Raw genomic sequence first — 24,719 nt, forward strand, 5'->3', positions numbered from 1 at the left:
AATACAGTGAATAATATTTACTAAAATCAAATTGAAATTCTACCAAAAATATAATTTATATTTCATAACTGAAAAATTAAGTTTTTATATTGATGTAAAAGGAAAATTTATGTGATAATGTTGTTCCAAAATTTTAATATAAAGAGTTCAAATTTCAATAAATTTTTAATTATTTAAAAATACGATCAAAATTTTGAACACTTTATATGAGCAATTAGTATCCATGAAATATTATGTCTAAATTTGAAAACTGTGTGCCCTATAAAAACCTTTTGAACGATTTTTATATCAAGCATGTCACAAATTTTTAAAATTATGACAGGCTAAAAGCATCAGTGGGGTATTTCCAATTAGACGAATTAGGTAGCTGCCTAGGACCTCATAATTGAGAGGGACTAGCAAGCAGATTTATTTTAAAACTTTATTTTCTAGCAATAAATAAACTTGCAAAAATGCAAATTTTGTAAATGAAATAATATCATGATAATATTAACACTTCAACAGATATTTTGGTCAGGTGCCTATTCAGATTCAGATTGGGTTTTTCTATGTTCACATAGTCTATTTGGACATCTGCTGTAATGATTTTGCGTACAAAGTGGACGCTGAACATTCTGGAATTATCGCAGATAAATAAAAACAAATACAATCCTTCAAAGTTAATAAAATAAAATAAAAATGTTAAATTAAAATGCCATTTAACATGTAAAAAATGTACTGAAATGTAAAACAAAATTGACTATCTTATTTTTTAAAAAAGTACCTCATAAAATGCTTCGCCTACTTAATTTGCAAAATACTTAAATTTGCCGCTGAAAAGCATTATTACGATTAAACTTATTATAAGCTTATTATTATATAAAATAGGTTATCATATATCAAATCAATTGTTAACTACTGCGATTTAAACGTCACATACGAGGAAATAAAAACATATTTAATGCTAGCACTCAACGGAGTATCAACATGCACGTAAATACGCACATGTTTTCCTAAAAATATTTAGAATATTAAAATAGCTATGCTTTTTTCTAATAATATCTTTATATGTAAGAAATATTTTTACATAAAATATTAGAAAAAACAATTATCCTATCGTTTGCAGTTTAATTTTAAATGAAAATCAAAACATCAGAAACACAAAAGAATTCTTAAATCTCGTTTGCATATGCAGAAGTTAAAAGAAAAATGATTTAAATATCTCTTTTTATATTAGTTATTCAATTGTTGTTTCCCTTTTTTTTTTTTTGTTAATAATTTTTCGACCTATTTTTTATGTTAATTCTTTATATTTAACTTTTAAAAATTGATATAAAATTTAATTAAATATTACGAGTGTTAACAAGGAGGGAACTAAATAAAAATAGTTTTAAATATCTAATCTTTTCATTTAAAAAAGAATCCAATACTAATAAAGAAAAATAATCTATTGAATTTGAAAATATAATTTTTAATTAATAAAAATAGTGTTTAATTAATTATCAAAAAACATTCATAAAAATCTTCATAATTCTTCCTAATTAAGATTGCTAAATATATTCAACAATTTGGATTTGTATAGATTCTAAATTACCTATAAAATATTTCTAATTAAGTGAAATTAAATGAATTACAACATTGTCAAAAGACTCTAATTAAAGTATCCCATCCAAATAATCTAATACAAAGTCAGCCGATTCGAACAACAAAGTGTTAAGAAACTCCGCTTTTGAACAATTTGGATACTAAAAACATTTGCTTGAGAAACTTTTTATACTCTAAGCGTAATACATAGAGCAATGAAAACTAACCTTTATCACCATTTATTCGCCAACTTGACTCCAACGCAATCCATAGGGTTCGTCCATCCGCTCGCACAAAGGCATGAGCCGCAAGAAGATATCCCACTGCGGCCACTCATCAGGTGCAAATGAACGCCCCTCTGCTAGATGCCGCCAGTTCCGAAGCCAAAATTAAATTCCCTCCCTCTGCTCCATGTGCGAAAAGGTTGGCCCTGCGCCCAGGCATGCGTTCGTACACCCCCCACGAAGAACTCTGTTGTGCTCGCCGCGAGATGGTTGCTTCAAAACATCATTCGCAGAATTTTGGAAACGGCGGCTTATCTTTTTATTTTTTTAATACCTCAGAAAGCGAAAAGAATAAGTGGAGGAGTTACATTTTTTTTAAATGTGGTAACTAAAAATAAACTCATTCGCAGAATTTGAAAGGTTCTTTTTTTAAAAAATCATTAAAAGTTGCAGTTTCTTTTTTATTTTTTTATTTTAAGATTTAAATTGGTCCCAGTTGCGCATACAGAGTTCCAATTCAAGTTCGGTATTACAAATCATTTATGTATGTGTTTCTTTTATTATCCAAAACAGAAATAAAATCACCCCATCATATAAAAGATTTCTTAAAATATAATCTTCCTTAATAATAAAGGTGTGTGTGTGTGTGTGTGTGTGTGTGTGTGTGTGTGTGTGTGTGTGTGTGTGTGTGTGTGTGTGTGTGTGTGTGTGTGTGTGTGTGTGCGTGCGTGTGTGTGTGTGTGTGTGTGTGTGTGTGTGCGTGCGTGCGCGCGCGCACGCGTGTAAAAATTTACATTTGTGCAATTTTTCCCTGATGTGAATATCAAAAATTTTCTTTTTAATGATACCAATCTAATTCCTGTGCAATTTTTTTTTTTTAATTTTGTCAATATTTAAAAAAAAACATTTTTACATAATAATTAAATCTACTACATTGATTTATTCACATTCTACAAAATATATTGGAAACTCTGATGCGTGTTAACTCTTAACTGCATATTGATTTCGACTTTAAACATTGTTATACATGGGTGAGCCTCTTTTATCACGCATTTAGATATGTTATATTTAATTATTTATATGATTTTTAGCTTTCTTACTTTTATAGAGTTACTACATACTTTTATTAAATTACCTACATTATATTTATTATTTACGTATCTCATCATGTAATAAATTTTCACATCTTGTCATATATAATTATTAAAATTGTTATTTATTATTATCCAAAAATTATTATTATTATTTACGTATCTTATCATGTAATCTTCAATTTTCACATCTTGTCATATATAATTATCAAAATTATTATTTATTTTTATTAAAAAATAATAATTATTATATACGTATCTTATCATGCCATCTTAAATTTTCACATCTTGTCAGATATAATTATCAAAATTATTATTTATTTTTATTAAAAAATAATAATTATTATATACGTATCTTATCATGCCATCTTAAATTTTCACATCTTGTCAGATATAATTATCAAAATTATTATTTATTTTTATTAAAAAATAATAATTATTATATACGTATCTTATCATGCAATCTTAAATTTTCACATCTTGTCAGATATAATTATCGAAATTATTATTTATTTTTATTAAAAAATAATAATTATTATATACGTATCTTATCATGCCATCTTAAATTTTCACATCTTGTCAGATATAATTATCAAAATTATTATTTATTTTTATTAAAAAATAATAATTATTATATACGTATCTTATCATGCCATCTTAAATTTTCACATCTTGTCAGATATAATTATCAAAATTATTATTTATTTTTATTAAAAAATAATAATTATTATATACTTATCTTATCATGCAATCTTAAATTTTCACATCTTGTCAGATATAATTATCGAAATTATTATTTATTATTATTAAAAATCATGTTAATAAATTTACGTATCTTATTATGTGATGTTAAATTTTCACATCCTGTCATATATAATTATTAAAATTTTTATTTTTTTATTATTAAAAAATAATTATTATTATTTACGTATCTTATCATGTAATCTTCAATTTTCATATCTTGTCATATATAATTATCAAAATTATTATTTATTATTATTAAAAATTATGTTATTATATTTACGTACCTTATCATGTGATCTTAAATTTTCACATCCTGTCATATATAATTATTAGAATTATTATTTTTCATTATTACAAAAGTAATTATTTAAATTATTATATTACATTATTAAATATTTTTTTTAATATTTCTATTACTTAAATTGTTTAAATAATACGCAAGGTATCTGAGATGTCATGAATCCGTCAAAAAATTACGTAAAATAGTAATTAGGAAAGGTAGCAATTTTCTCAATAATGCTTATTTCTAACACGGCTCCCGTAGTTTTTTTTTTTTTTTTTTTCAAAGCGTTATTTTCAGAATTCGGTAGAAAGCTCCAGATGCCGCCTTACGAGGATTGATTGCGAAATTTTTAATTAATAAACGTATAATCCAATATTCTAATTGAACTTTGTGTTTCTCTATGTGAGGTTATGTGAAAGACAGAGTGCATTAGAAGAATTTGAGAGAATTCAAACATCATATAATATTTTTTATTAACTCCTGACACCACAAATGATTGGAAATACATGAGGTTTAAATTTTGTATAGTTTCATAAATAGCCCAAGATTTCTAAGGTACCTTTCATATTATTACGATTATTACTATCTTGTATATGAAGTATACAAAGAGAAAATATTGTAATCGTCAGAAAATTCGAGATTTTGACAAATCTTCGAGTTTTAGACCTTCCTGAGCTCGAACAACATCTTTGGCATTGTGTCTGTCTATGAACGCGATGACTTAAAAGCACTTTGAGCTAAATGCATGAAATCTGGTATATAATCTTTACAGCAAATTTTCTATTTCTATCAAACTTTGTACGAAATCCATTGGATAAAATCTCTCTGTCTGGTTATCTGAATACAAGTTAACGCGATAATTACAAAAAGAAAAGAACTAGATGCATTAAATTTGGTACATGGTATCTATCTAAGGATCTAAAGTGAAGATCTGTATCAAATGCAGACATCAAAATTTAATTGTCTGTCGGTTTTCATTTTTGGCATGAATACAAAAGCGATAATTTAAAAATGCAATGATTTAAATAAATGAAAATTAGCATGCTTTCCTGTAATTGCATTTGTAGCTCTGTGTCAAATGCTGGTTTCAATCGATCGAGGGAGCGAGCAAAATGCATATTCGGTTTTCTGGTACTTGCATATCAAACACATCCCAGAGTTCATTTCCAAAGATAGCACGTTAATAAGTTCTTTCGTAAATATTGTCCGCCAACTGGCATTTAATTAATAATGAATATGCTCCAGTTCTTTTTTTACTATACTACTATTTCCTTGGGGAAGAGTTGTACCGTGGCCGGTGATAGCTCTTAGAACTCAACCACAGTTCCAGCCAGTGTTGCTGTTGCGACTGACCGGTCATTCAAGTTTTTCCGTGTGCCTTCCAGCGGATCGGAGTAGTCAGTTTGTGATTACTATACTACTGTATATAACCGGGGGCACTGTAGATTTGAGGATGAAAAGCTTCCGGTATGGTGGTTTGTTCTCTCCACCTGGGTGGGTACAGAAATGGTGTGTGTGTTGTTGTGGCTTATTCCACCTGGTCGGCAGTAATATCAAACCAGATCCATGAGCCCGAACGCATTTAAACTATGTAGCACAGCCTCGGAACTGCTCAGTGTTTCCTAATCGACGAGTCATGATAAAAGGGTTTTATATGCAGCTTCAAGAGCTCAAGAACCCAGATACACCAAAGACTGAAGTCTGACTTTGCCTCATGCCTGCATTGCATTTAGCTGAGCATAATGGAATGAATGGCTTTCACGCCTTGGGTGACCCTGCCAGGAGAATACTCTCCCGACATACTTTGCCCATTCCGCCCAGGAACACTTCCCCGCCTCGATGAGCCAGCAATGCAGGACTTTATGAGAGTGAAATGGTGTGGGTTCGTTTACCCCCTACTAAAGATAGGCATACCTCTCCCTACCTCTCATGAGAGAGGTTGTACCGTGGCCCGTGATAACTCTTTTGGCTCAACCTCAGTTCTCACCTATGCTGTCGTGACACCCTGTCCTTCAGATGTATCCATGTGCCTTCGGAAGGGTCAAAAAGGTTGTTTATTATTATTATACTACGAAGTACGTCACTGTCCGATGTGGGACTCCAAAAATAAAAATCTGAGCACTCATTGTTCAAGATTCATGATTTTATGCGAGGGTAGGGTTTCGTAGACTTTATTAGTGAGTATGAGATAAAGTATTGGGGATATCATTCCTGCTTTTATATTTTCCTAATTCTTTCATATCCTTATTACTTTCTGAAGGGAAAAATGAACTCTTCCATATTTTCTGAATTTTTATTTATTAAATTAAAATTCTACTTTACATTTCCTTGATACTGATAAAAGTTGTAAGAATCAGCTGGCATAAAAACCCATGCCGTATCTTACAAATTAGTCTTGTTTCAGCGGGCATTGGTTGGATTGTTCATAAATTACTCGCATACCTGTTGCAGATTGATAGTCTTTCTTCAGCATAAAGATTAAGTTCAAAAATGTATTATTCTTATTAAATATCCGTGGTATTTATTGTAGTGTCGGCTGTCAGAAATTTCTTTTCGTTGGTTTTTACAAGAAACAGTCTTGAATTGAGGATTTGAGGAGCTGAGTAAGATAGGTTCTAGACTTATAATCAGAGATAAGAGAAACAATCATTCATGTTGCTGAATCAATTCCTTTGCTCACGTTTCTCAAATGAATGAAATCTCAATTTAATTTCGTTAGATTTCACAGGAAGAAACACTTTTGTATTGTGGATCAGTGTGAATTGGGGAAGAAGATTCTATGCTTGTAACGATTCATGCTAATGAATCAATTCCTTTGCCCACGTTCCTCAAATGAATGAAATCTCAATTTAATTTCGTTAGATTTCACAGGAAGAAACACTTTTGTATTGTGGATCAGTGTGAATTGGGGAAGAAGATTCTATGCTTGTAACGACTCATGCTAATGAATCAATTCCTTTGCCCACGTTCCTCAAATGAATGAAATCTCAATTTAATTTCGTTAGATTTCACAGGAAGAAACACTTTTGTATTGTGGATCAGTGTGAATTGGGGAAGAAGATTCTATGCTTGTAACGATTCATGCTGATAAATCAATTCCTTTGCCCACGTTCCTCAAATGAATGAAATCTCAATTTAATTTCGTTAGATTTCACAGGAAGAAACACTTTTGTATTGCGGATCAGTGTGAATTGGGGAAGAAGATTCTACGCTCGTAACCATTCATGCTGATGAATCAATTCCTTTGCCCACGTTCCTCAAATGAATGGAATCTCAATTTTATTTCGTTAGATTTCACAGGAAGAAGCACTTTTGGAAATGTGGATCAGTGTGAATTGAGGAAGAAGATTCGACACTTGTAAACATTCATGTTGATGAATTAATTCCTTTGCTCACGTATTTAAAATGGATTAAATCCCAACTATAAACAAATTAAATGGAAACAATTAAAATAATGCGTATCTACAAAACTGGGCTCTGCAAGGATTTATTATGTATAAAATTTGGTAATTGTATGTTAACTGCTTTCCAACAACCAATCCAAAGATGTTATTTTCATTACAACTAAAATTTAATCGCCAAAAATATTCATTTTATTGCAACCAATTGTTATTGCCAAAGATGTTATTTTTATTATAACCCACGATTCACCGCCAAAATTATTATGTCAGTCATACCTAAAATGTGATTATGATCGCAAATAACATGTTGTTTATACATAAATGCAAATATTTTGTACCAATCGGGCAAAAGAAAAAAAAAAATGCTTACTAAAGTCTCTTCACTGTATGATGAAAATGAGGATAATATATATATTGGGTTACTATACGAAACTTTCGCATGTTGTTTATATTTATATTTTTGAAGGTATTATGTCATCAAAAAGGCATAGTACTTCCATTATTATATCCACCAAAAGGGCGTTTCGTTTATTGAAAAAGGTGCTGCATATTTTACATATGCTGTCTTTTATTCTTTTGAATTTATCATCACAATTCAGTGTCATCTCAACAAAAACATCTTTTTCGTATCACAGAACCAATTTCCTAATGGATATTCTATTATTTATTGTGAGACCATACATTTATGCTCTGTGTTCTTTCTCTTTATTTTAAATGTTGATTTTTTTTCTCGAAATTATAAGAAATGAAACTGACAAATTCTTTTTTGAAAGATGACCAATAAGCATAGGACAAACATGTCAAAATGAAAGGCTAAGACGGCTCAAATAAACTTGATTAATTAATGACTTTTAAAAATGTCAACATATATATATATATATATATATATATATATATATATATATATATATATATATATAATCAATTAATTAATCAATAATATACATGCGCGCTTGGAACAATTAATTCAAATTAAATAGATCACTATAAAAAAGGCCTGTGCTTCAAGTGAAAGAAGACAGTATTTAAGTTAAGAATAGGAGTAAAATTTTATGTTTGATATTAACCATCTTAAACAACCAATCTGTAGTGCCGGGAATAATGAATATGCTTAATTTCAATTGAAGTGGTTTTGTATAATTTGATATTTATAGTTTCATTAGAAAAATGTTTTGAACTTTGACGCGATTGGTTATTTTAATTATTTAAGCCGTATTTGTTTGATAGCCTTATTTGCATTCATTGTTTATGTGAAGATCTGTATTTGAAGAAGTCATATGAAGTAACCGTCCCAGTCTCTAAATCAGTATCATTCCCATTTCTCACGCGCAAAATGCATTTAATTTCAGCATTAAAATGGTGGTGGGGGTTTAGTTTCTAACTGCATGTCAGATTATTTAAAGAATGCTGGTGAAAAAAATCGAAAATTCATAACATTTGAATTTTTCGACCATATATATAAAATACTTAATGTCTCAAAGACTTTTTTTACAATTTTTGTTTTCAAAAAAATTTGATATAATAAAGAAAATCGTAACATTCAGTAAGATATTAACATATATTGTCACGTAGATACTATGATATAGAACTCAATGACACACACAAGAGGTAAAGCTAAACCAATTTATTAACTGAACTCTGAACTGAGAATACAGTAACTGACAAATCTTCTGCTTTTACACAAGCAGAGAAAGTTCCAGAATACTCTTCTGGAGACAGTAAGAAAAGTCCAGAACACTTGTCTGGTAAACTAAAGAAATGTCCAGTATCTTCTGGAACATGAAATAAAGGAAAACATAAAATCAAGTAATTAAGTATTTACATATACCATTAATCCCATTGTCTCTAGCGGGATTCGAACCCAGGTCTCTTGATCATGAGACCAGTGCCATGACCATTCGGCCATGGACATTCGACTGTCTTTTTTCAATGCGGCAATATTATAAAAAAAAAAAAAAAAAAAAAAAAAAAAAAAAACAGCGGGGATTGTCTCCCCGGAACTTTCTCCCATAATCTTTAATCAATGTACTTGTGTATTATTAATCGCATACCACTGGCTAACAATATGTACTAAAGAGTGCATTAGAGTGCGATCTTGAGCAATTAATTACCGGGATGTTCATAATACAAAATCCACACTGTGCCAAATTTTACCTATCTATCCCCCCTCGTTTTCTAGTTATCACAGGCCACACAGTATTCATATTATTCGTGCATTTTAATTAAAAATAGAAAATTCGACACAATGTACAGGATTGAAAAATATTCATACACATTTAATTTTTTGTAATTTCTTAAAAAGTTATTGAGACTATTGAATTTTCAAGCTTTTGTTGGATAAACCTTTTATGCGATTAAAGAAATTTTTAATTCTAATTCTTTAATCGAAATAGAATCGAAATTTTTAATTCTTTAATCGATTTAGAAAAAAAAATTAGCACAGTATTAGATTGGTTATCTTAAGGATCGAAGAACTTGCAGAATTTTGCGGGCTGATGGCTGTTTCTCTTCTGGTGAATCTCCATCTTCATTGTCCACTGGCTGTATACCGTTATAGTTTTGACTCACCCATACATGACAAATTGCTCTTTCTGCTATTCAATTGTCTCTTTATTTCGATCAACACTGATCCAGGTCTCCAAATCTTCTTTGGGAAGATCTGCCGATTTTTCAATGAATCAGAGTTGCCCTCTTGATTGGTTCTAATAAAACCTCCATGCCGAACCGCCTGGACTTCTAAATAGATCAATGCAAGAAAACTGCTGGTCACTAAAACCAACTATGTGGACTCAAGCAAAGGTTCCTCGGTGTTCAAAAATTTGACTCTGACAACAACCTCAAAGAGGCCCTAAAACATTGGTGCTACTCGCAGCAGACGACGTTCTATGAGACTAGGATTTTTAAATTGATCCAGCCTGGCGCAAATGCCTCAAGATGAATGGTAGTAATGTAAAAATGTAATTGGTAATTACTCTTCTACCAACTGGTAAATTTTTGTTGGTAACATACGCAACACTTTTATTACCGTTTCTCATTTTGTCATGCCTTGCATTATTCTGCTTTAAATTAAGTGTGTTACTTATTGACAGCAACTTTTATTTCGAACTTTTAAAATACAAGAAACATATTTTCGCCTAGCAACAGAAAAACATGATATATAGGGAGTGATTCAAGTTTTTCCATACAAACTTATAAAAGGGAAAGAAAACATAAAAACAAGCCAAATCACAGTGTGACCAGAAATGCCAACCAGATGAACTAGAAGGCGCTGCAGTTGTATTGATAACTCGGCTCGATTGTTTAGCTTGGATCTATTGAAATTTTCTAGTCAACTAATAGAAGATGCCAATTCTGATTGATGGATGTAGTTAAAAGTACTAGGTCAAGACAGTTCAGATCCAATATCAGTGACAGCTACCGAATTCTTGTCTTTGGTATAGAAATAATTCGTGTCCATTTTAGTACATTCTTAATAGTGGTATTTTATTTTTTTATAGCAAAATGTTACTTTTCTTTATTTGGTTTCAAAAATTTATATTTCCAAATCGTTTCTCTTCCTTTTCTTATCTTTTATAAAGTCCTTTCAATTTTCCTTTATTAAATTCAATTAAAAATTTGATTTCACTTGATTCAATTAAGTTAACAAATTAATTTAAAATAAACTTACAACTTTTATATGAATCCGCGATACAAATCTCAATCTTACAAATTATTTATTTTATTTTTTTAGTTTTCGGCCATTTGAAAACATTTATCCTATAAAGCCGCAGGTTTGTAATGACGAAATTAAAATACAGTTTTTTGGAAGATGATAAGCATACATAATACATACTAAAAAGGAAACTGCTTGTAATTATAAGTTGTACAATTAATAGTAGTCAAATTTTAACAAAACCTGAGTATTCATCCACAAACATTAAAAGGAAAAAAATTCTTGAAAATTGACATATGAAAAATAAAAAAGCTCTTGTCAAAAAAAATATTTTTTACGATATCTGAGGATAAATATTTATTGCACACCAAGATGTAGATATAGTGTTGATGCGGAATAAGAAATTCATCGGTTTTCGGAAATATTTCACTTATTACTCCATGCATTATGACAAATATTGTAAAAAAAAACATATGAAAAGGTTTCGATCCTGTCATTTACTGTCATCAAAAAGATATTTACGTGGTCATAAGTTTTATACTGTTGAGTTTATAAAATAATCAGTTCCAAAATAATTCTATGCCACTAATAGTGAAATGTTTTATTTTTTTCACATCGCCTCTTCACGCAAATGTTTAATCTAAACTAAAGTAATTTGTTGAATTCGTGAAAAAAATCTATATATAAAAAATAATAAAATGAGGGATTTTTTTCTTTTTTTTTTTTTTTTTTTTGTTTTTTGTTAAAGCGAAAGAAGGCTATATATATTTCAATTTACATTAGTGTACGAAAAGAATTAAGTTTCAAACAAATTTAATTCTTTTAAATAAAAATTTTTACAAAATTTAAAATATCCTATTTACATCTAGAGCGAAAATGAACAAAAGTTAACTCATATGATTTTAAAGCCAATCTCACAACAAACGTAACTGGACATACCAGGGGATGTGGTCACTCCAAAAACTTTCTCACGTACCCTCTAATAAAGATGCCATGCCAGGGAGCTTCTTACATGGCATTGGGACACAATAGTTACGAAAACTGTTAGCTGTTGGCGTGAATTTAGCATTTTTATTCAATCTACCATGCCATTCTTGGCGAGTTATTTGGCAATTAATCTCTGGCATGCAATAATAGTGTCCAAAAATCGAATCTGTGTTTTAGACACGTTTTTCTCAACCGACTGGAACAAAAATTTGGCACAAAAATGGCATTTGTAATCTCGAAATCCCTTACTAAATTTAAACATATTTAAGTCATCGCTTTTTTTTTAATTATCGTGTTTATATGTTTCTGAAAGTTCAGATCTACAGACAGTCAATGCGCAGTTGGATTTGGCTCAAAATTCGATAGGTGTCTACAATATAAATGTTAAATCTGTGTACCCACGTTTATCTATCTAATTCTCTTCGTTTCGTAATAATCGTATTAACTTATATTCGAACAAACAGACAAACATACTTCCTCTGAACAGATTTTACTCAAAATTTGATAGAAATATGCAAATTTGGTGTAAAAACTGTACACCAAATTTCAATCGTCTAGCTCAAAGTGTTTTTTGAATTATCTTTGTTACAGATAGATAGACGAATATTTTCCAAAAATGTGTTGTTTTTTTTTAACTCAGAGTGGTCTAAAATGTGTAGATTCGTCAAAATCTATAATTCGATTACTATACTTTCTCTATACTACTTATACGCGAAAGTAATAGCAATACAGGCTCTTACGCTGTCCGACTTCTGGGTGTGGTGAAAGCTTATAAGCCAGTTAACAGCTACGCTACACGAGCAGTTGCTTTTGTATCGTGGTTATGTTACTGGGCTGTGAACCACAAGGCCCCAGGTTCAATCCTCGCCTATATCAATCCGCTACATTGGTTCCTCGGACGACGAACCTTAAACCTTCGTACAGCTGTTGTATCACCATCTACCCACAGTAAACCAAAGCCGTCAGACTCACTTGCGCAACAACATCAGCAACCACTCACACACACACGCTCGCCATAAAGCTTAGCGCTACTCTAAGGGTACAGGCATATTAAACTCAACATCTAATAAAAACATCACCACTCAACAGCCGTATCGTTCGTCTCACCTTTGCCTCACTGGAGGGAGAGTCTGTGGTGAAAGCTTTTAAGCCAGTTAACAGCTACGCTACACGAGCAGTTGCTTTTGTATTGTGATCATGTTACTCGGCTGCGAACCACAAGGTCCCAGGTTCTATCCTTGCTCATACCAATTCGCCACATGGGCATAACACCCGAATTCTAGTAGTATAAAAAAAGATGGAACTATATGCAAAGTGCACAAAGACGTTTCCGGTTTCAGCAATGCTAGAAACGAACAATATACATAAATAGTGTAGTGTGTATTAATATTTTCTGATGAAACATTTTCAAATTTTAATAAAAGAATTAACAAATTAAAAAGACGATTCTGTTTTGCTTTTTGATTATATAATATATTACATTTGAGGCTTTTCTTATAGAGTTTGGCTCATATGGGGGTACCTGCCATTTTATAAAATCTGACCATAAAAAGTTCATTTTATGGCTGACTTTCAATGAATCCTCTCTATTTGGTAAAGGAGAGATAGGGATTAGAATTCATTTATCATTACAGTACAACATTTATTTTTAAACAGTTAAAAATATTGCCTCTAAATTTTATCAAAATTGCTCGAGTGAGTTTGAACAAGTATCTTTATATCACTTGGGGACAGTTATCCTTCTAATGGTTTCATTGGAGAAGGTTTGTTCCCATTATAGTTTTAATCTGCATGGTTGAAATTTGGGAATCAAATTCTATGCCAATTGCTACATTTGTCCCATATGTGTTAAGGATGAAAATTTAATTTCACTGTTTTATATATTTTATTATTTTTTTATTAACAGCGATATTAATCCGGATTGTAAAAACAAAGTCTTCCACAAAGTTAAAAATGATGTTAAACATTAATTCTGTGTATTCATATGGAATTGCACGTTTCTGTCTGCATACCTTTCTGTGATATGTTTAAAGTTCATGTTTGCTTGTAATTCTGTGTATTCATATGGAATTGCACGTTTCTGTCTGCATACCTTTCTGTGATATGTTTAAAGTTCATGTTTGCTTGTAATTCTGTGTATTCATATGGAATTGCACGTTTCTGTCTGCATACCTTTCTGTGATATGTTTAAAGTTCATGTTTGCTTGTAATTCTGTGTATTCATATGGAATTGCACGTTTCTGTCTGCATACCTTTCTGTGATATGTTTAAAGTTCATGTTTGCTTGTAATTCTGTGTATTCATATGGAATTGCACGGTTCTGTCTGCATACCTTTCTGTGATATGTTTAAAGTTCATGTTTGCTTGTAATTCTGTGTATTCATATGGAATTGCACGGTTCTGTCTGCATACCTTTCTGTGATATGTTTAAAGTTCATGTTTGCTTGTAATTCTGTGTATTCATATGGAATTGCACGGTTCTGTCTGCATACCTTTCTGTGATATGTTTAAAGTTCATGTTTGCTTGTAATTCTGTGTATTCATATGGAATTGCACGGTTCTGTCTGCATACCTTTCTGTGATATGTTTAAAGTTCATGTTTGCTTGTAATTCTGTGTATTCATATGGAATTGCACGTTTCTGTCTGCATACCTTTCTGTGATATGTTTAAAGTTCATGTTTGCTTGTAATTCTGTGTATTCATATGGAATTGCACGGTTCTGTCTGCATACCTTTCTGTGATATGTTTAAAGTTCATGTTTGCTTGTAATTCTGTGTATTCATATGGAATTGCACGTTTCTGTCTGCATACCTTTCTGTGATATGTTTAAAGTTCATGTTTGCTTGTAATTCTGTGTATTCATATGGAATTGCACGGTTCTGTCTGCATACCTTTCTGTGATATGTTTAAAGTTCATGTTTGCTTGTAATTCTGTGTATTCATATGGAATTGCACGTTTCTGTCTGCATACCTTTCTGTGATATGTTTAAAGTTCATGTTTGCTTGTAATTCTGTGTATTCATATGGAATTGCACGTTTCTGTCTGCATACCTTTCTGTGATATGTTTAAAGTTCATGTTTGCTTGTAATTCTGTGTATTCATATGGAATTGCACGGTTCTGTCTGCATACCTTTCTGTAATATGTTTAAAGTTCATGTTTGCTTGTAATTCTGTGTATTCATATGGAATTGCACGGTTCTGTCTGCATACCTTTCTGTGATATGTTTAAAGTTCATGTTTGCTTGTAATTCTGTGTATTCATATGGAATTGCACGTTTCTGTCTGCATACCTTTCTGTGATATGTTTAAAGTTCATGTTTGCTTGTAATTCTGTGTATTCATATGGAATTGCACGGTTCTGTCTACATACCTTTCTGTGATATGTTTAAAGTTCATGTTTGCTTGTAATTCTGTGTATTCATATGGAATTGCACGTTTCTGTCTGCATACCTTTCTGTGATATGTTTAAAGTTCATGTTTGCTTGTAATTCTGTGTATTCATATGGAATTGCACGGTTCTGTCTGCATACCTTTCTGTGATATGTTTAAAGTTCATGTTTGCTTGTAATTCTGTGTATTCATATGGAATTGCACGGTTCTGTCTGCATACCTTTCTGTGATATGTTTAAAGTTCATGTTTGCTTGTAATTCTGTGTATTCATATGGAATTGCACGGTTCTGTCTGCATACCTTTCTGTGATATGTTTAAAGTTCATGTTTGCTTGTAATTCTGTGTATTCATATGGAATTGCACGTTTCTGTCTGCATACCTTTCTGTGATATGTTTAAAGTTCATGTTTGCTTGTAATTCTGTGTATTCATATGGAATTTCACGGTTCTGTCTGCATACCTTTCTGTGATATGTTTAAAGCTCATGTTTGCTTGTAATTCTGTGTATTCATATGGAATTGTATGTTTTTTTCTGCATACCTTTCTGTGATATGTTTGCTTGTAATTTTATCTAACCAGCAAAAATGTCTCCCCGAAACTTTCATCCATCTTTCTAATAAAAGTGTTATCCTCCTCCCTCCTGGAGAATACAGTTGTGGACCTTCAGCAAGACCGTGAATGCTGCAAGAGCTCAGATTTTTATTTCAGAGACTCACAGATGATAGCTCTACTTATTTTATTAAAGAAAATCAGCACTTGTGAATTAAAGGCACGACATTGGCAAACAATAAGTATGAAATATAGAATTTTGAATGAATCCGTCGCTTTTATTGAATCTGGCATGCAATCATCAGAAATTTTGAGGGAGGGGTATTAATCGTTAGTATGTGGTTAATTCACAAGTACCAAAAAATTGATTATGTATTTTGAACTTTTTTTCGACCAACTGACACAAAATTATAGTAGTAGTAACGAAAAAGCATTCCAAATTTCATTTATTAAGATAACGCGTTTTTAAATTATTACATTTATATGCATGCGGAAATGCAGGCCGATAGATGGTCGGCCCTTTGATAGATTTCGATGAAAGATTAATAAGTATCTACGCTTTAGATTTTAAAATTGCAAATCAAATTTCATTTATCTAAGTTTTTACATTTTTAAATAATTATGTTTACATATATACAAAAATACAGATGGACAGACGCTCTATCTCTTGACGAATTTTGTTCCAAATCTGACACAGATCTGCATTTTGGATGCTTACATTGTGTAGCAAATTTTATCTATCTAGCTTTTGAAGTTTTCTTTTTATCGTGTTCACTTTTACTCTGACAGCCATACAGTCAGACTTTTTTTAATGAATTTTTTTCCATTCTGCAAACTTGGGTTTGTGGAAATCTACAAATTTTGATGCCCATCCGTATACCAAATTTCATTCATCTAGCTAAATGCGTTTTTGAGTTATCATATTCGTAGTTTGAATTCCTAGTACTTTATATTTGTATTCAAAAATTAAAATAAAGTGATTGCTGTTTTGTTTTTCGTGATGCAATGCGAAATTTAAAAAAAAAAAATTCGCATTAATTGCAAAATAATAATATTTCCATATCTATAAATTTGTTCTGAAATTGGGAGGGGAGGTTGCATTACAATAATTTTGACAAAAGGGATTTCTCTTCGTCCAACTTTTACCCAAATCTTACAGAAGCTTCCATTACGACCACGTGAACAGTGCAGAGAGATAATCGGAACATATGAAAGTTGGTTTAAGAGGTATTACGATTCACTGTTTCGAGAAAAATAAAATAAAGACAGTATGATATTACATCTTAAACATTGGAAATAAACTTCATTATAATCATAAGAAATTGCAATACAACTTGTTACAATAGCCATCACAATTATCAGATCTCTTATAACGACTCTTTAGACGTTAGATCATCATTTTGATGGACAATTTACTGTTCAATTTTATACAGTTTAACAATATACGATATTCTCTCGGATGTGCCTGTATTAGCAAAAAATGACTAACATTGCTACGATATCTTCGCGCCCCCATACGGTATTCAGAATATTGACCAATATCCTGGAAATATCGTGTAATATCGTACTAATAGGCGTTATACTATATGTAACAGTCACTTTGGCTCCTACCCACATGGTCGTTGTGTCATTTGTGTTCCAGTTTTATGTGAAGTGCATTTTCTATTATCCGTATGTAATACTCCTTTTTCAATTGCACCTTTCTTGAATGTTGTATGTCATAGGAGTATTCCAATTTTCGAGTGAATCAATCGAGGACTCAAAGTAGCTGGGTCTTTAAGCAGGCCCTTACCTTTCCTATTTGATATGAATTTCTTTCATGAAAAAGTCGTCTTTCACAATCAATTCTACAATTTTCTGCGACTAGATTGATAAAAGACTTATGAGATCTGGACACTCCTGCTATCTTTGAATCCTCATCGAAAAAGATAGAAAGTGAATTACACGAAAATTCTAGAGAATATTTTTTATAATAGTGCACATTGAGAACAATCGTTCTGTCGTACACCTACCTCAAAGAAAAGATCATACACCACTTCTAGGAAATTACCATTCAGTATTGAGGAGACTAGACTACAATCAAGTACTTAAAAGTACAATCTTTTCTCGGATCACACGAGAATGTATTTGAAGAATGACTTAGAGAATGAATTATAGTGGAAATCCCAAATGATCAAAAGGTTCTGGCGCATTATTTATAACACACCAATGTGATAAAAAAGCACCGTTTACTAAAATAAGGTCACTATTTTATGCCTTAACAAAAGTCAAAGGCTCACCTAGTGTAAACTATTGTTTAGAAAAGGATAAAGGATGTGAACCAGTTTGAGTTAATACCAACAATTTTAAATTGATTCTGTGCAGAGAAAATAGGAATAAATGTAAATCTAAGAAAAGACTTTCTGCAAATAAGTGACATCTGATAACAGACGTTATCTGCGATTTTTATGTTATTCATGCAGTGGAATGTAAAAACTGTATCATTATTTCCGATTTGTTTTAGAAGTAACATGCAGACAATTCCTTTTATATTCAACCATCAAGTATCATCTATGAGTAGTTTTACGAGAAATGGCAATGGATATGTCATCATATTCGAAATATTATTCAAAACTCATGAATAAGTTTACGATGAAGTCTGTATTATAAGTATTAGAAATATAAATGACCTCAATGTATGTATTTATGAAGGTTTCACCTATAATAATGGCAGAAAACAAGTGGGAGCTCAGGGGGGTGGGAACATACAGATCTCAATGCTACCGAGACAGTTGAATTCAAAGTATTAGATGATTTGGAGTAAAAGGTCTGGCATTATTCGTGTATGTACATTAGGGTTAAAGGCAAATAATTACGAAGAATGGAGAAAACTTACGAAAAGAACTGTACTATTTGCCGCCCTCAGGTTATTCAATCCTATTACTGTAACATGTCCTGTTTCTTTAGCACCAAAATTATTGCCTCTAAATCTTTAGAAAATCAAGATAACACGAGAATATGGACTGAAAGTGTAAAAAACGTCCTAATTCATTGAAGGGAATACTGAATTTAGTACGAGGTTTTGAGAAAATGAGTAGTAATGAGGGAAGGAATATCGACGAAACGGCAAACCTCCTCGAATGCGGATAGTGCCCATGTTGTAAAATATGCCATGTAACAATTAGCAGCCGAAACATGAACGGAAAGCAGCAGTGCAAACATCCATATGCATTTATTGCGGACATTGAAAAAATGTATTGGATGATTTACATTCATCCCAGTCAGCGAAACCTACAAAGAATACTTTGGAAGGACAGTGAGTGTGGTTCAGTGAAAAAGTTGGAACTGTCAACAATTACTTACGGTACTACTAGTGCCCCATTTTTAGCTACTCGAACGCTAATTCAAATTGCAAGGGATGAGGAACACAATTTTCCCCTTGCAGCACCCGTTGTTGAGAAAGATTTTTATGTGGACGATGTGTTATCTGGTGCTAAGACTTTACCCGTATGCATAGAGATGCAACAGCAGCTCACTTCCATGTTAAAACGAGCTGGCATGAACTTGCATAAATGGCGAGGCAATCATCCTCAGTTGTCTACCACTTATAGATGCAACTACGACTTGTGATAAAACTTTAGGTGTCACGTGGGACCATACTAATGACTGTTTTTGTTTTAAGGTGTCCATAACTTCAACGGATGTTCATACTAAACGAACAGTTCTATCCACAATAGCCAAGTTGTTTGACCCTCTGGGCCTCCTTGGTCCTGTGATTTCACTAGCGAAAATCTTTCTACAAAAATTGTGGCTTCTGAATCTTTAATGGGATGACCAGCTTCCTCCTGAAATTCATAGTGAATGGGAGAAGTTTTCAAACGAGTTACAGTGCATTAACAACATCAAGGTGAGCAGATGTATTCTTCCATTTTCCGACGTTGAAACTATAGAGCTTCATGGGTTCAGCGACTCTTCTGAAGCTGTCTTTGGATCTGTTGTGTACTGCAAATCCCAAACACCTGCTGGTGAGGTTGTTGTCAAGATGGTGGCCAGTAAATCCAGAGTGGCTCCACTGAAGAAGCTCACAATCCCGAGATTGGAGCTCTGCGCTTCTGTGCTGCTGGTGAAATTGATGCAGCGTATCCAGTCGGCTCTTCGATTGGAAGTGTCCAATACCTATTACTGGAGCGATAGTATGATTGTGCTGTCATGGATTAAAAAAGAGACGTCCCAGTTAAAAACCTTCGTGGCAAACCGTGTAGCCACACTTCAAGACCTTTCGTGTCAGGAGCAGTGGAGACATGTTTCGTCAGGAGATAATCCAGCTGATCTTATCAGTCGTGGTGTAAATCCGCCCAAAATGCTCGAGAGTAACTTGTGGTGGGAAGGCCCTGCCTTTCTAAAAAAACAGTGAGTATCCTTGCAGAGAAATCTCTGACTCTGTGATAAAGGACGATGTAGACTGTGAGCTCAAAAAAGTTGACTGTGAAAGTGTTTTAGTTACTACATTGAACAATTCATGTGTTACTGATATTCTTAATTGTAGTAATAGTTATACTAAAATATTGCATGTAATAAGTTATGTTTTCAGATTTCTCCACAACTTGAGGAGTCCATCTGAAAGGAGACTGGGTCCCTTGACAACAGAGGAAATTAGGAAGGCTGAAACCTTCATAATAAAGGAAATCCAGAGTAGGGAATTTTCATAAGAGTTAAGGTGTTTAAATAAAAATAAACCTGTTCTTGACAAAAATAAGATCAAATGTTTAAACCCCTTTTTAGATGAGGTTGGTGTACTAAGAGTCAATGGCAGAATAAGACATAGTAATGTAAATTTTAACTGTAAGTTCCCAATTATTTTGCCTAAAGGTCATAAATTAACTAAGCTTATTATTGAATTCTTTCATAAAAGATATTTTCATTTAGGCCCTACTGCTTTACTACATTATGTCAGACAAAGTTTCTGGCCAGTTCAAGGTAAGGCAACGTGTAGGAAAGTAGTGCATGATTGTATTAAGTGTTTCAGAGTTAAACCCATAGGAGTTAAACAATTGATGGGCGATTTACCGAAAGAGAGAGTGACTCCTGACTTCCCATTTAATTGCTCTGGAGTAGATTTTTGTGGCCCATTTCTTGTGAAATATAAACATCAAAGAAAGGGCACTTATCATAATGTGTATGTCTGTTTATTTGTATGCTTAGTTACTAAGGCAGTGCACCTCGAGATGGTCACTGATTTAACATCAGATGCCTTCATAGCGTGTTTAAAGAGATTTGTGGCTCGAAGAGGTTTATGTTCGAAATTATTTTCAGATAACGGCACAAACTTCATAGGAGCAAATAAGGAACTTTCTAAGTTATACAATTTAGTTGTAAAACCCGACGATAGTCTTGCTAGTTATTTGTCAACAGAGGGAATTGATTGGAACTTCATTCCACCTAGAGCACCTAACTTTGGTGGCCTCTGGGAAAGTGGAGTTAAAACATTTAAATATCATTTCAAACGCAATTTAGGTAATTCCAAATTGAGCTATGAAGAATTCCTAACAGTTATTACGCAAATAGAAGGAATTCTAAATTCTAGACCACTTGCACCTCTGTCGTCCGATACCGATGTGTATGACGTGTTAACCCCTGCTCATTTCTTAATTGGCAGATCCTTAAATACTGTTGTAGAGCCAAATTTAATAGAAGTTAAAGAACAATCGATTATCCAATTGGAAAAAACTGACAAAATTAATTCAAATGCTTTATAGAAAATGGCATATGGCATATACAGTATGGCATATGCCATTGGCATACAGAAAATGGCATATACAGTATGGCATATGCCATTGGCATACAGAAAATGGCATATACAGTATCTTAATAATGTGCAACAGAGGTCCAAGTGGAAGGTAGAAAAAGATAATGTAAAAATCAATGAGTTAGTGCTTCTTAAAGATGAAAACCTACCCCCTCAAAATTGAGCATTAGGTAGAATAATTGAATGTTATCTGGGTGAAGATAAAAGGGTCAGAGTTGTAAAAGTTAAAACTCAATCTGGAGTTTATAAAAGAGCCATTTCAAAAATTTGTATTTTACCTATTGATGTGTAATCTTATATTAGTGTTCTTTATTGTGTGATTAATGTTATTACCTTGTAATGTGTAGTGTTTAAAATCTGAATTTGTGTGTTTTTATTCAGCATTGTGCATTGAATTGTGATATTCCATAGTTTTTCCTTGTGTGTGTGTGTTGACAACATTATGTCAAGGCGGGCGGTATGTTCCGACCTGTCACTGTGCTGCCCTCTTGCGGCAAAGGGAAAAACGCTTCAGTGTAACGTGTATCGTGAGCGAGTGTGTGTGCGGTAGCAAATGCTGCTAAGCAATGGCCAGAATAAAAGGAAAAAGTGTCCAAAATTATTCTTGTGTGGTGATTTTTAAATAATGTGAGAGCAATCAACATAAACCGAGTGCGTGTGTAATCACTGTTAGAATTACTGTTTTAATTTAATTCTACTTTCTTTTCACGAAATCGTATTAGCTTCCTTATAATATACAGGAACTTTACCACTCATTACCGACAGGTGAAGGACTAAATTTTACTGCATGGATGCTGCCACAAATGGAATGGAATCCACAATGGTCATTGAACGTCATATGGATAGAGGCCATTTTTAAATGTTTGGTAATATCTATTCTCAAAATAATTAATAACTGGGTGACGTCAAAGCCTCATGGTTATCTGAACAAGCCACTAAATTGTCTTTATATAACTGTTTGATGTGTTATTTCACCATGACTCTTATTCTCCTCACTTTCGTTTTACAAAACTATTGTAAAACGAGGGCCTCAAAGTAAAACGAAAAGCTGAAAAGTTTGTACAATCACTGCAGAATGGTATGTTAAGCTTTTATGTAATTATGTTGAGTTAGCCCATCAGGAAAAATATGCGTTAATTGTCGTCTTCTTCGTGCAAGATAGTGCTCCGCCTCACTTAGCACATGCTGTCGAGATATTCTGGTTGGATATTTTCACTAAAAACTGAGTGATAAGTAAGTCGAGAATGTAAATTTAAATGGCTGTCACGATCATCAGACTTAAATTAGACAGATTTTGACTGTGGAGATACTTAAAATCTCGTTTGCACCGGAGTTCCTTAGTCATTTTAAGTGGAACTGGTAAGTGAAATTTAACAAATCGCCTGTGGCATTGATGCCAACATGATAATATGCGCCTCGCGTACCTGATACCTTGTGATGAAGGTCATGTTGAACATTTTTTACTTTAAAATAAATGCAGAGTATCCTGTTATTATGATCTGTTTCATGGCCTGTCTTTGTCAGATTTATATAAAAAGACTTAGTATGGTGTGTGAGCACCATATCTCTGTTTCGATTATTTTTGGAATCATTCATTTTTATACATGGAAAAAAATCCAATATCTGTATTTGCGAGAAGCAAGATTTTTTTTTTCTAAGCATTGTTTCTCTTATTATGAATTTTCGAAGTTTACATGAATTTATGATTAACCCGGTATATCTAATAATAGAAATAACTGCTTCAAAGAGAAAGTGAGATATCTTCTGGCGTAATCATCATTTAGCCAAATTAAATTAACGTAATCATTTATTAGCCAAAATTTGCACCTTTTTTCCCTTGAAGAAAGCATTCGTAACAACGAAAAAGGAATTTATTACAGGAAAATTCAAAATTTCTGCAATTTTAACTATACAGACAATATTGAGGGAATATTTCAGGCGCAAAATATTTTACCTTAAATAGGTAATTTTATCTTCCAAGCACGTTTCCTGATAGCAGAATGAAGTTGTGCTCTTATTTTTTTTTTTTTTCTATTACTGTGGGAAAATCAACAGTACAACAATCATCGAATGCGAGTTTACAAGCAAAAATTGTACCACTTTAAATAAAATAGATATGTTGAATATATATTTTTAAAATCTTCCTCGCAATAATACAATTTTGCCAATGCATCTGATATTTGAAAGCTGCATTTTAAATGTTAGCTATTTTATACATAGAATAAACCTTGCGCCAATTAGATAGACGTTAAACAAGCAGACTTTCGAGGTTTTAAGTGATGGGACGTCTCATTCAAAGAAGTAGTGGTTCAGATCTCTTCAGTAATTGTAATTTCCCTTTGAGGTTCCGGAATCTCACTTAAATTGAACTATTATTGCATTTCTATCAATTATTTCACGAATAAATTATTATTAACATATTAATATTATTATATAATTTTCATAAAATTAATTATATTAATCATATATTAATTTTTAATTAATAATAATATTAATTTGCAATTTCCTTTTTTTTTAAATTAATATCCTATTTCCGATTACGAAATTTGATTTGTAACTTGCTACTGTTTTCAGTATTTCGATGAAGACATGCCACACTATTATATGGCTTTAAATGGAATCTTTCTATGAATCTGCTTTATTTTATTTTATTCATTGAAGCATTTTGTGATGAAATTACACTTATGACGAATTTCTATTGCTGGTTAGCTCCATATTCTACAAAACAATTTATTTATTATCAAGAAACTTTAAACAACTTTTTGAAATTATTGCAGATTTATAGACAATGTTTAGAAGTTTTAATTTGTTAATAGTTCCATTAATAAAATTTGTCTTTCAGTGACTTCCAAGTTAATGAAATTAAAATTTAAATTAAATATTCAGTTTTTTAGTTTGCTTTAACTAAACTAAAAAACTGAACTTTGTGCCATAAGCGAACGTGACATAATGGGGAGAACTTAAGTAAAACGTCTAAGATTCTATCCTTGCCTGCTCAAGCGATGTTATTGAGTTTTTTTTTCTTTTTTTTTTTCATTTCGCGATAAA

General features: G+C 32.1%; 2 protein-coding genes across 2 annotated transcripts in view; one reads left to right on the forward strand and one right to left on the reverse strand.

The window, feature by feature from the left end:
* The window catches only part of LOC129971986 (sodium channel protein 60E-like), a 75,868-nt gene extending 73,849 nt beyond the window's left edge, over positions 1–2,019 (reverse strand). The window contains exon 1 of the mRNA XM_056085965.1: positions 1,791–2,019. The gene's annotated coding sequence lies outside the window, so the exon portion shown is untranslated. The remainder of the gene's footprint in view (positions 1–1,790) is intronic.
* Positions 2,020–21,090: 19,071 nt separating this feature from the next.
* Positions 21,091–21,621, forward strand: LOC129971910 (uncharacterized). Its single transcript, XM_056085888.1, has one exon. The coding sequence runs from the start codon at positions 21,091–21,093 to the stop codon at positions 21,619–21,621; it is 531 nt and encodes a 176-aa protein (XP_055941863.1).
* The last annotated feature ends 3,098 nt before the right edge of the window (positions 21,622–24,719 follow it).

Source organism: Argiope bruennichi, chromosome 6 (genome assembly GCF_947563725.1).
Source record: "Argiope bruennichi chromosome 6, qqArgBrue1.1, whole genome shotgun sequence".
Classification (NCBI taxonomy): Eukaryota; Metazoa; Arthropoda; class Arachnida; order Araneae; family Araneidae; genus Argiope; species Argiope bruennichi.

Excerpts from the sequence above, each read along its gene's own strand:
- LOC129971910 (XM_056085888.1), top strand. The coding sequence starts at position 21,091 with ATGGTCACTGATTTAACATCAGATGCCTTCATAGCGTGTTTAAAGAGA.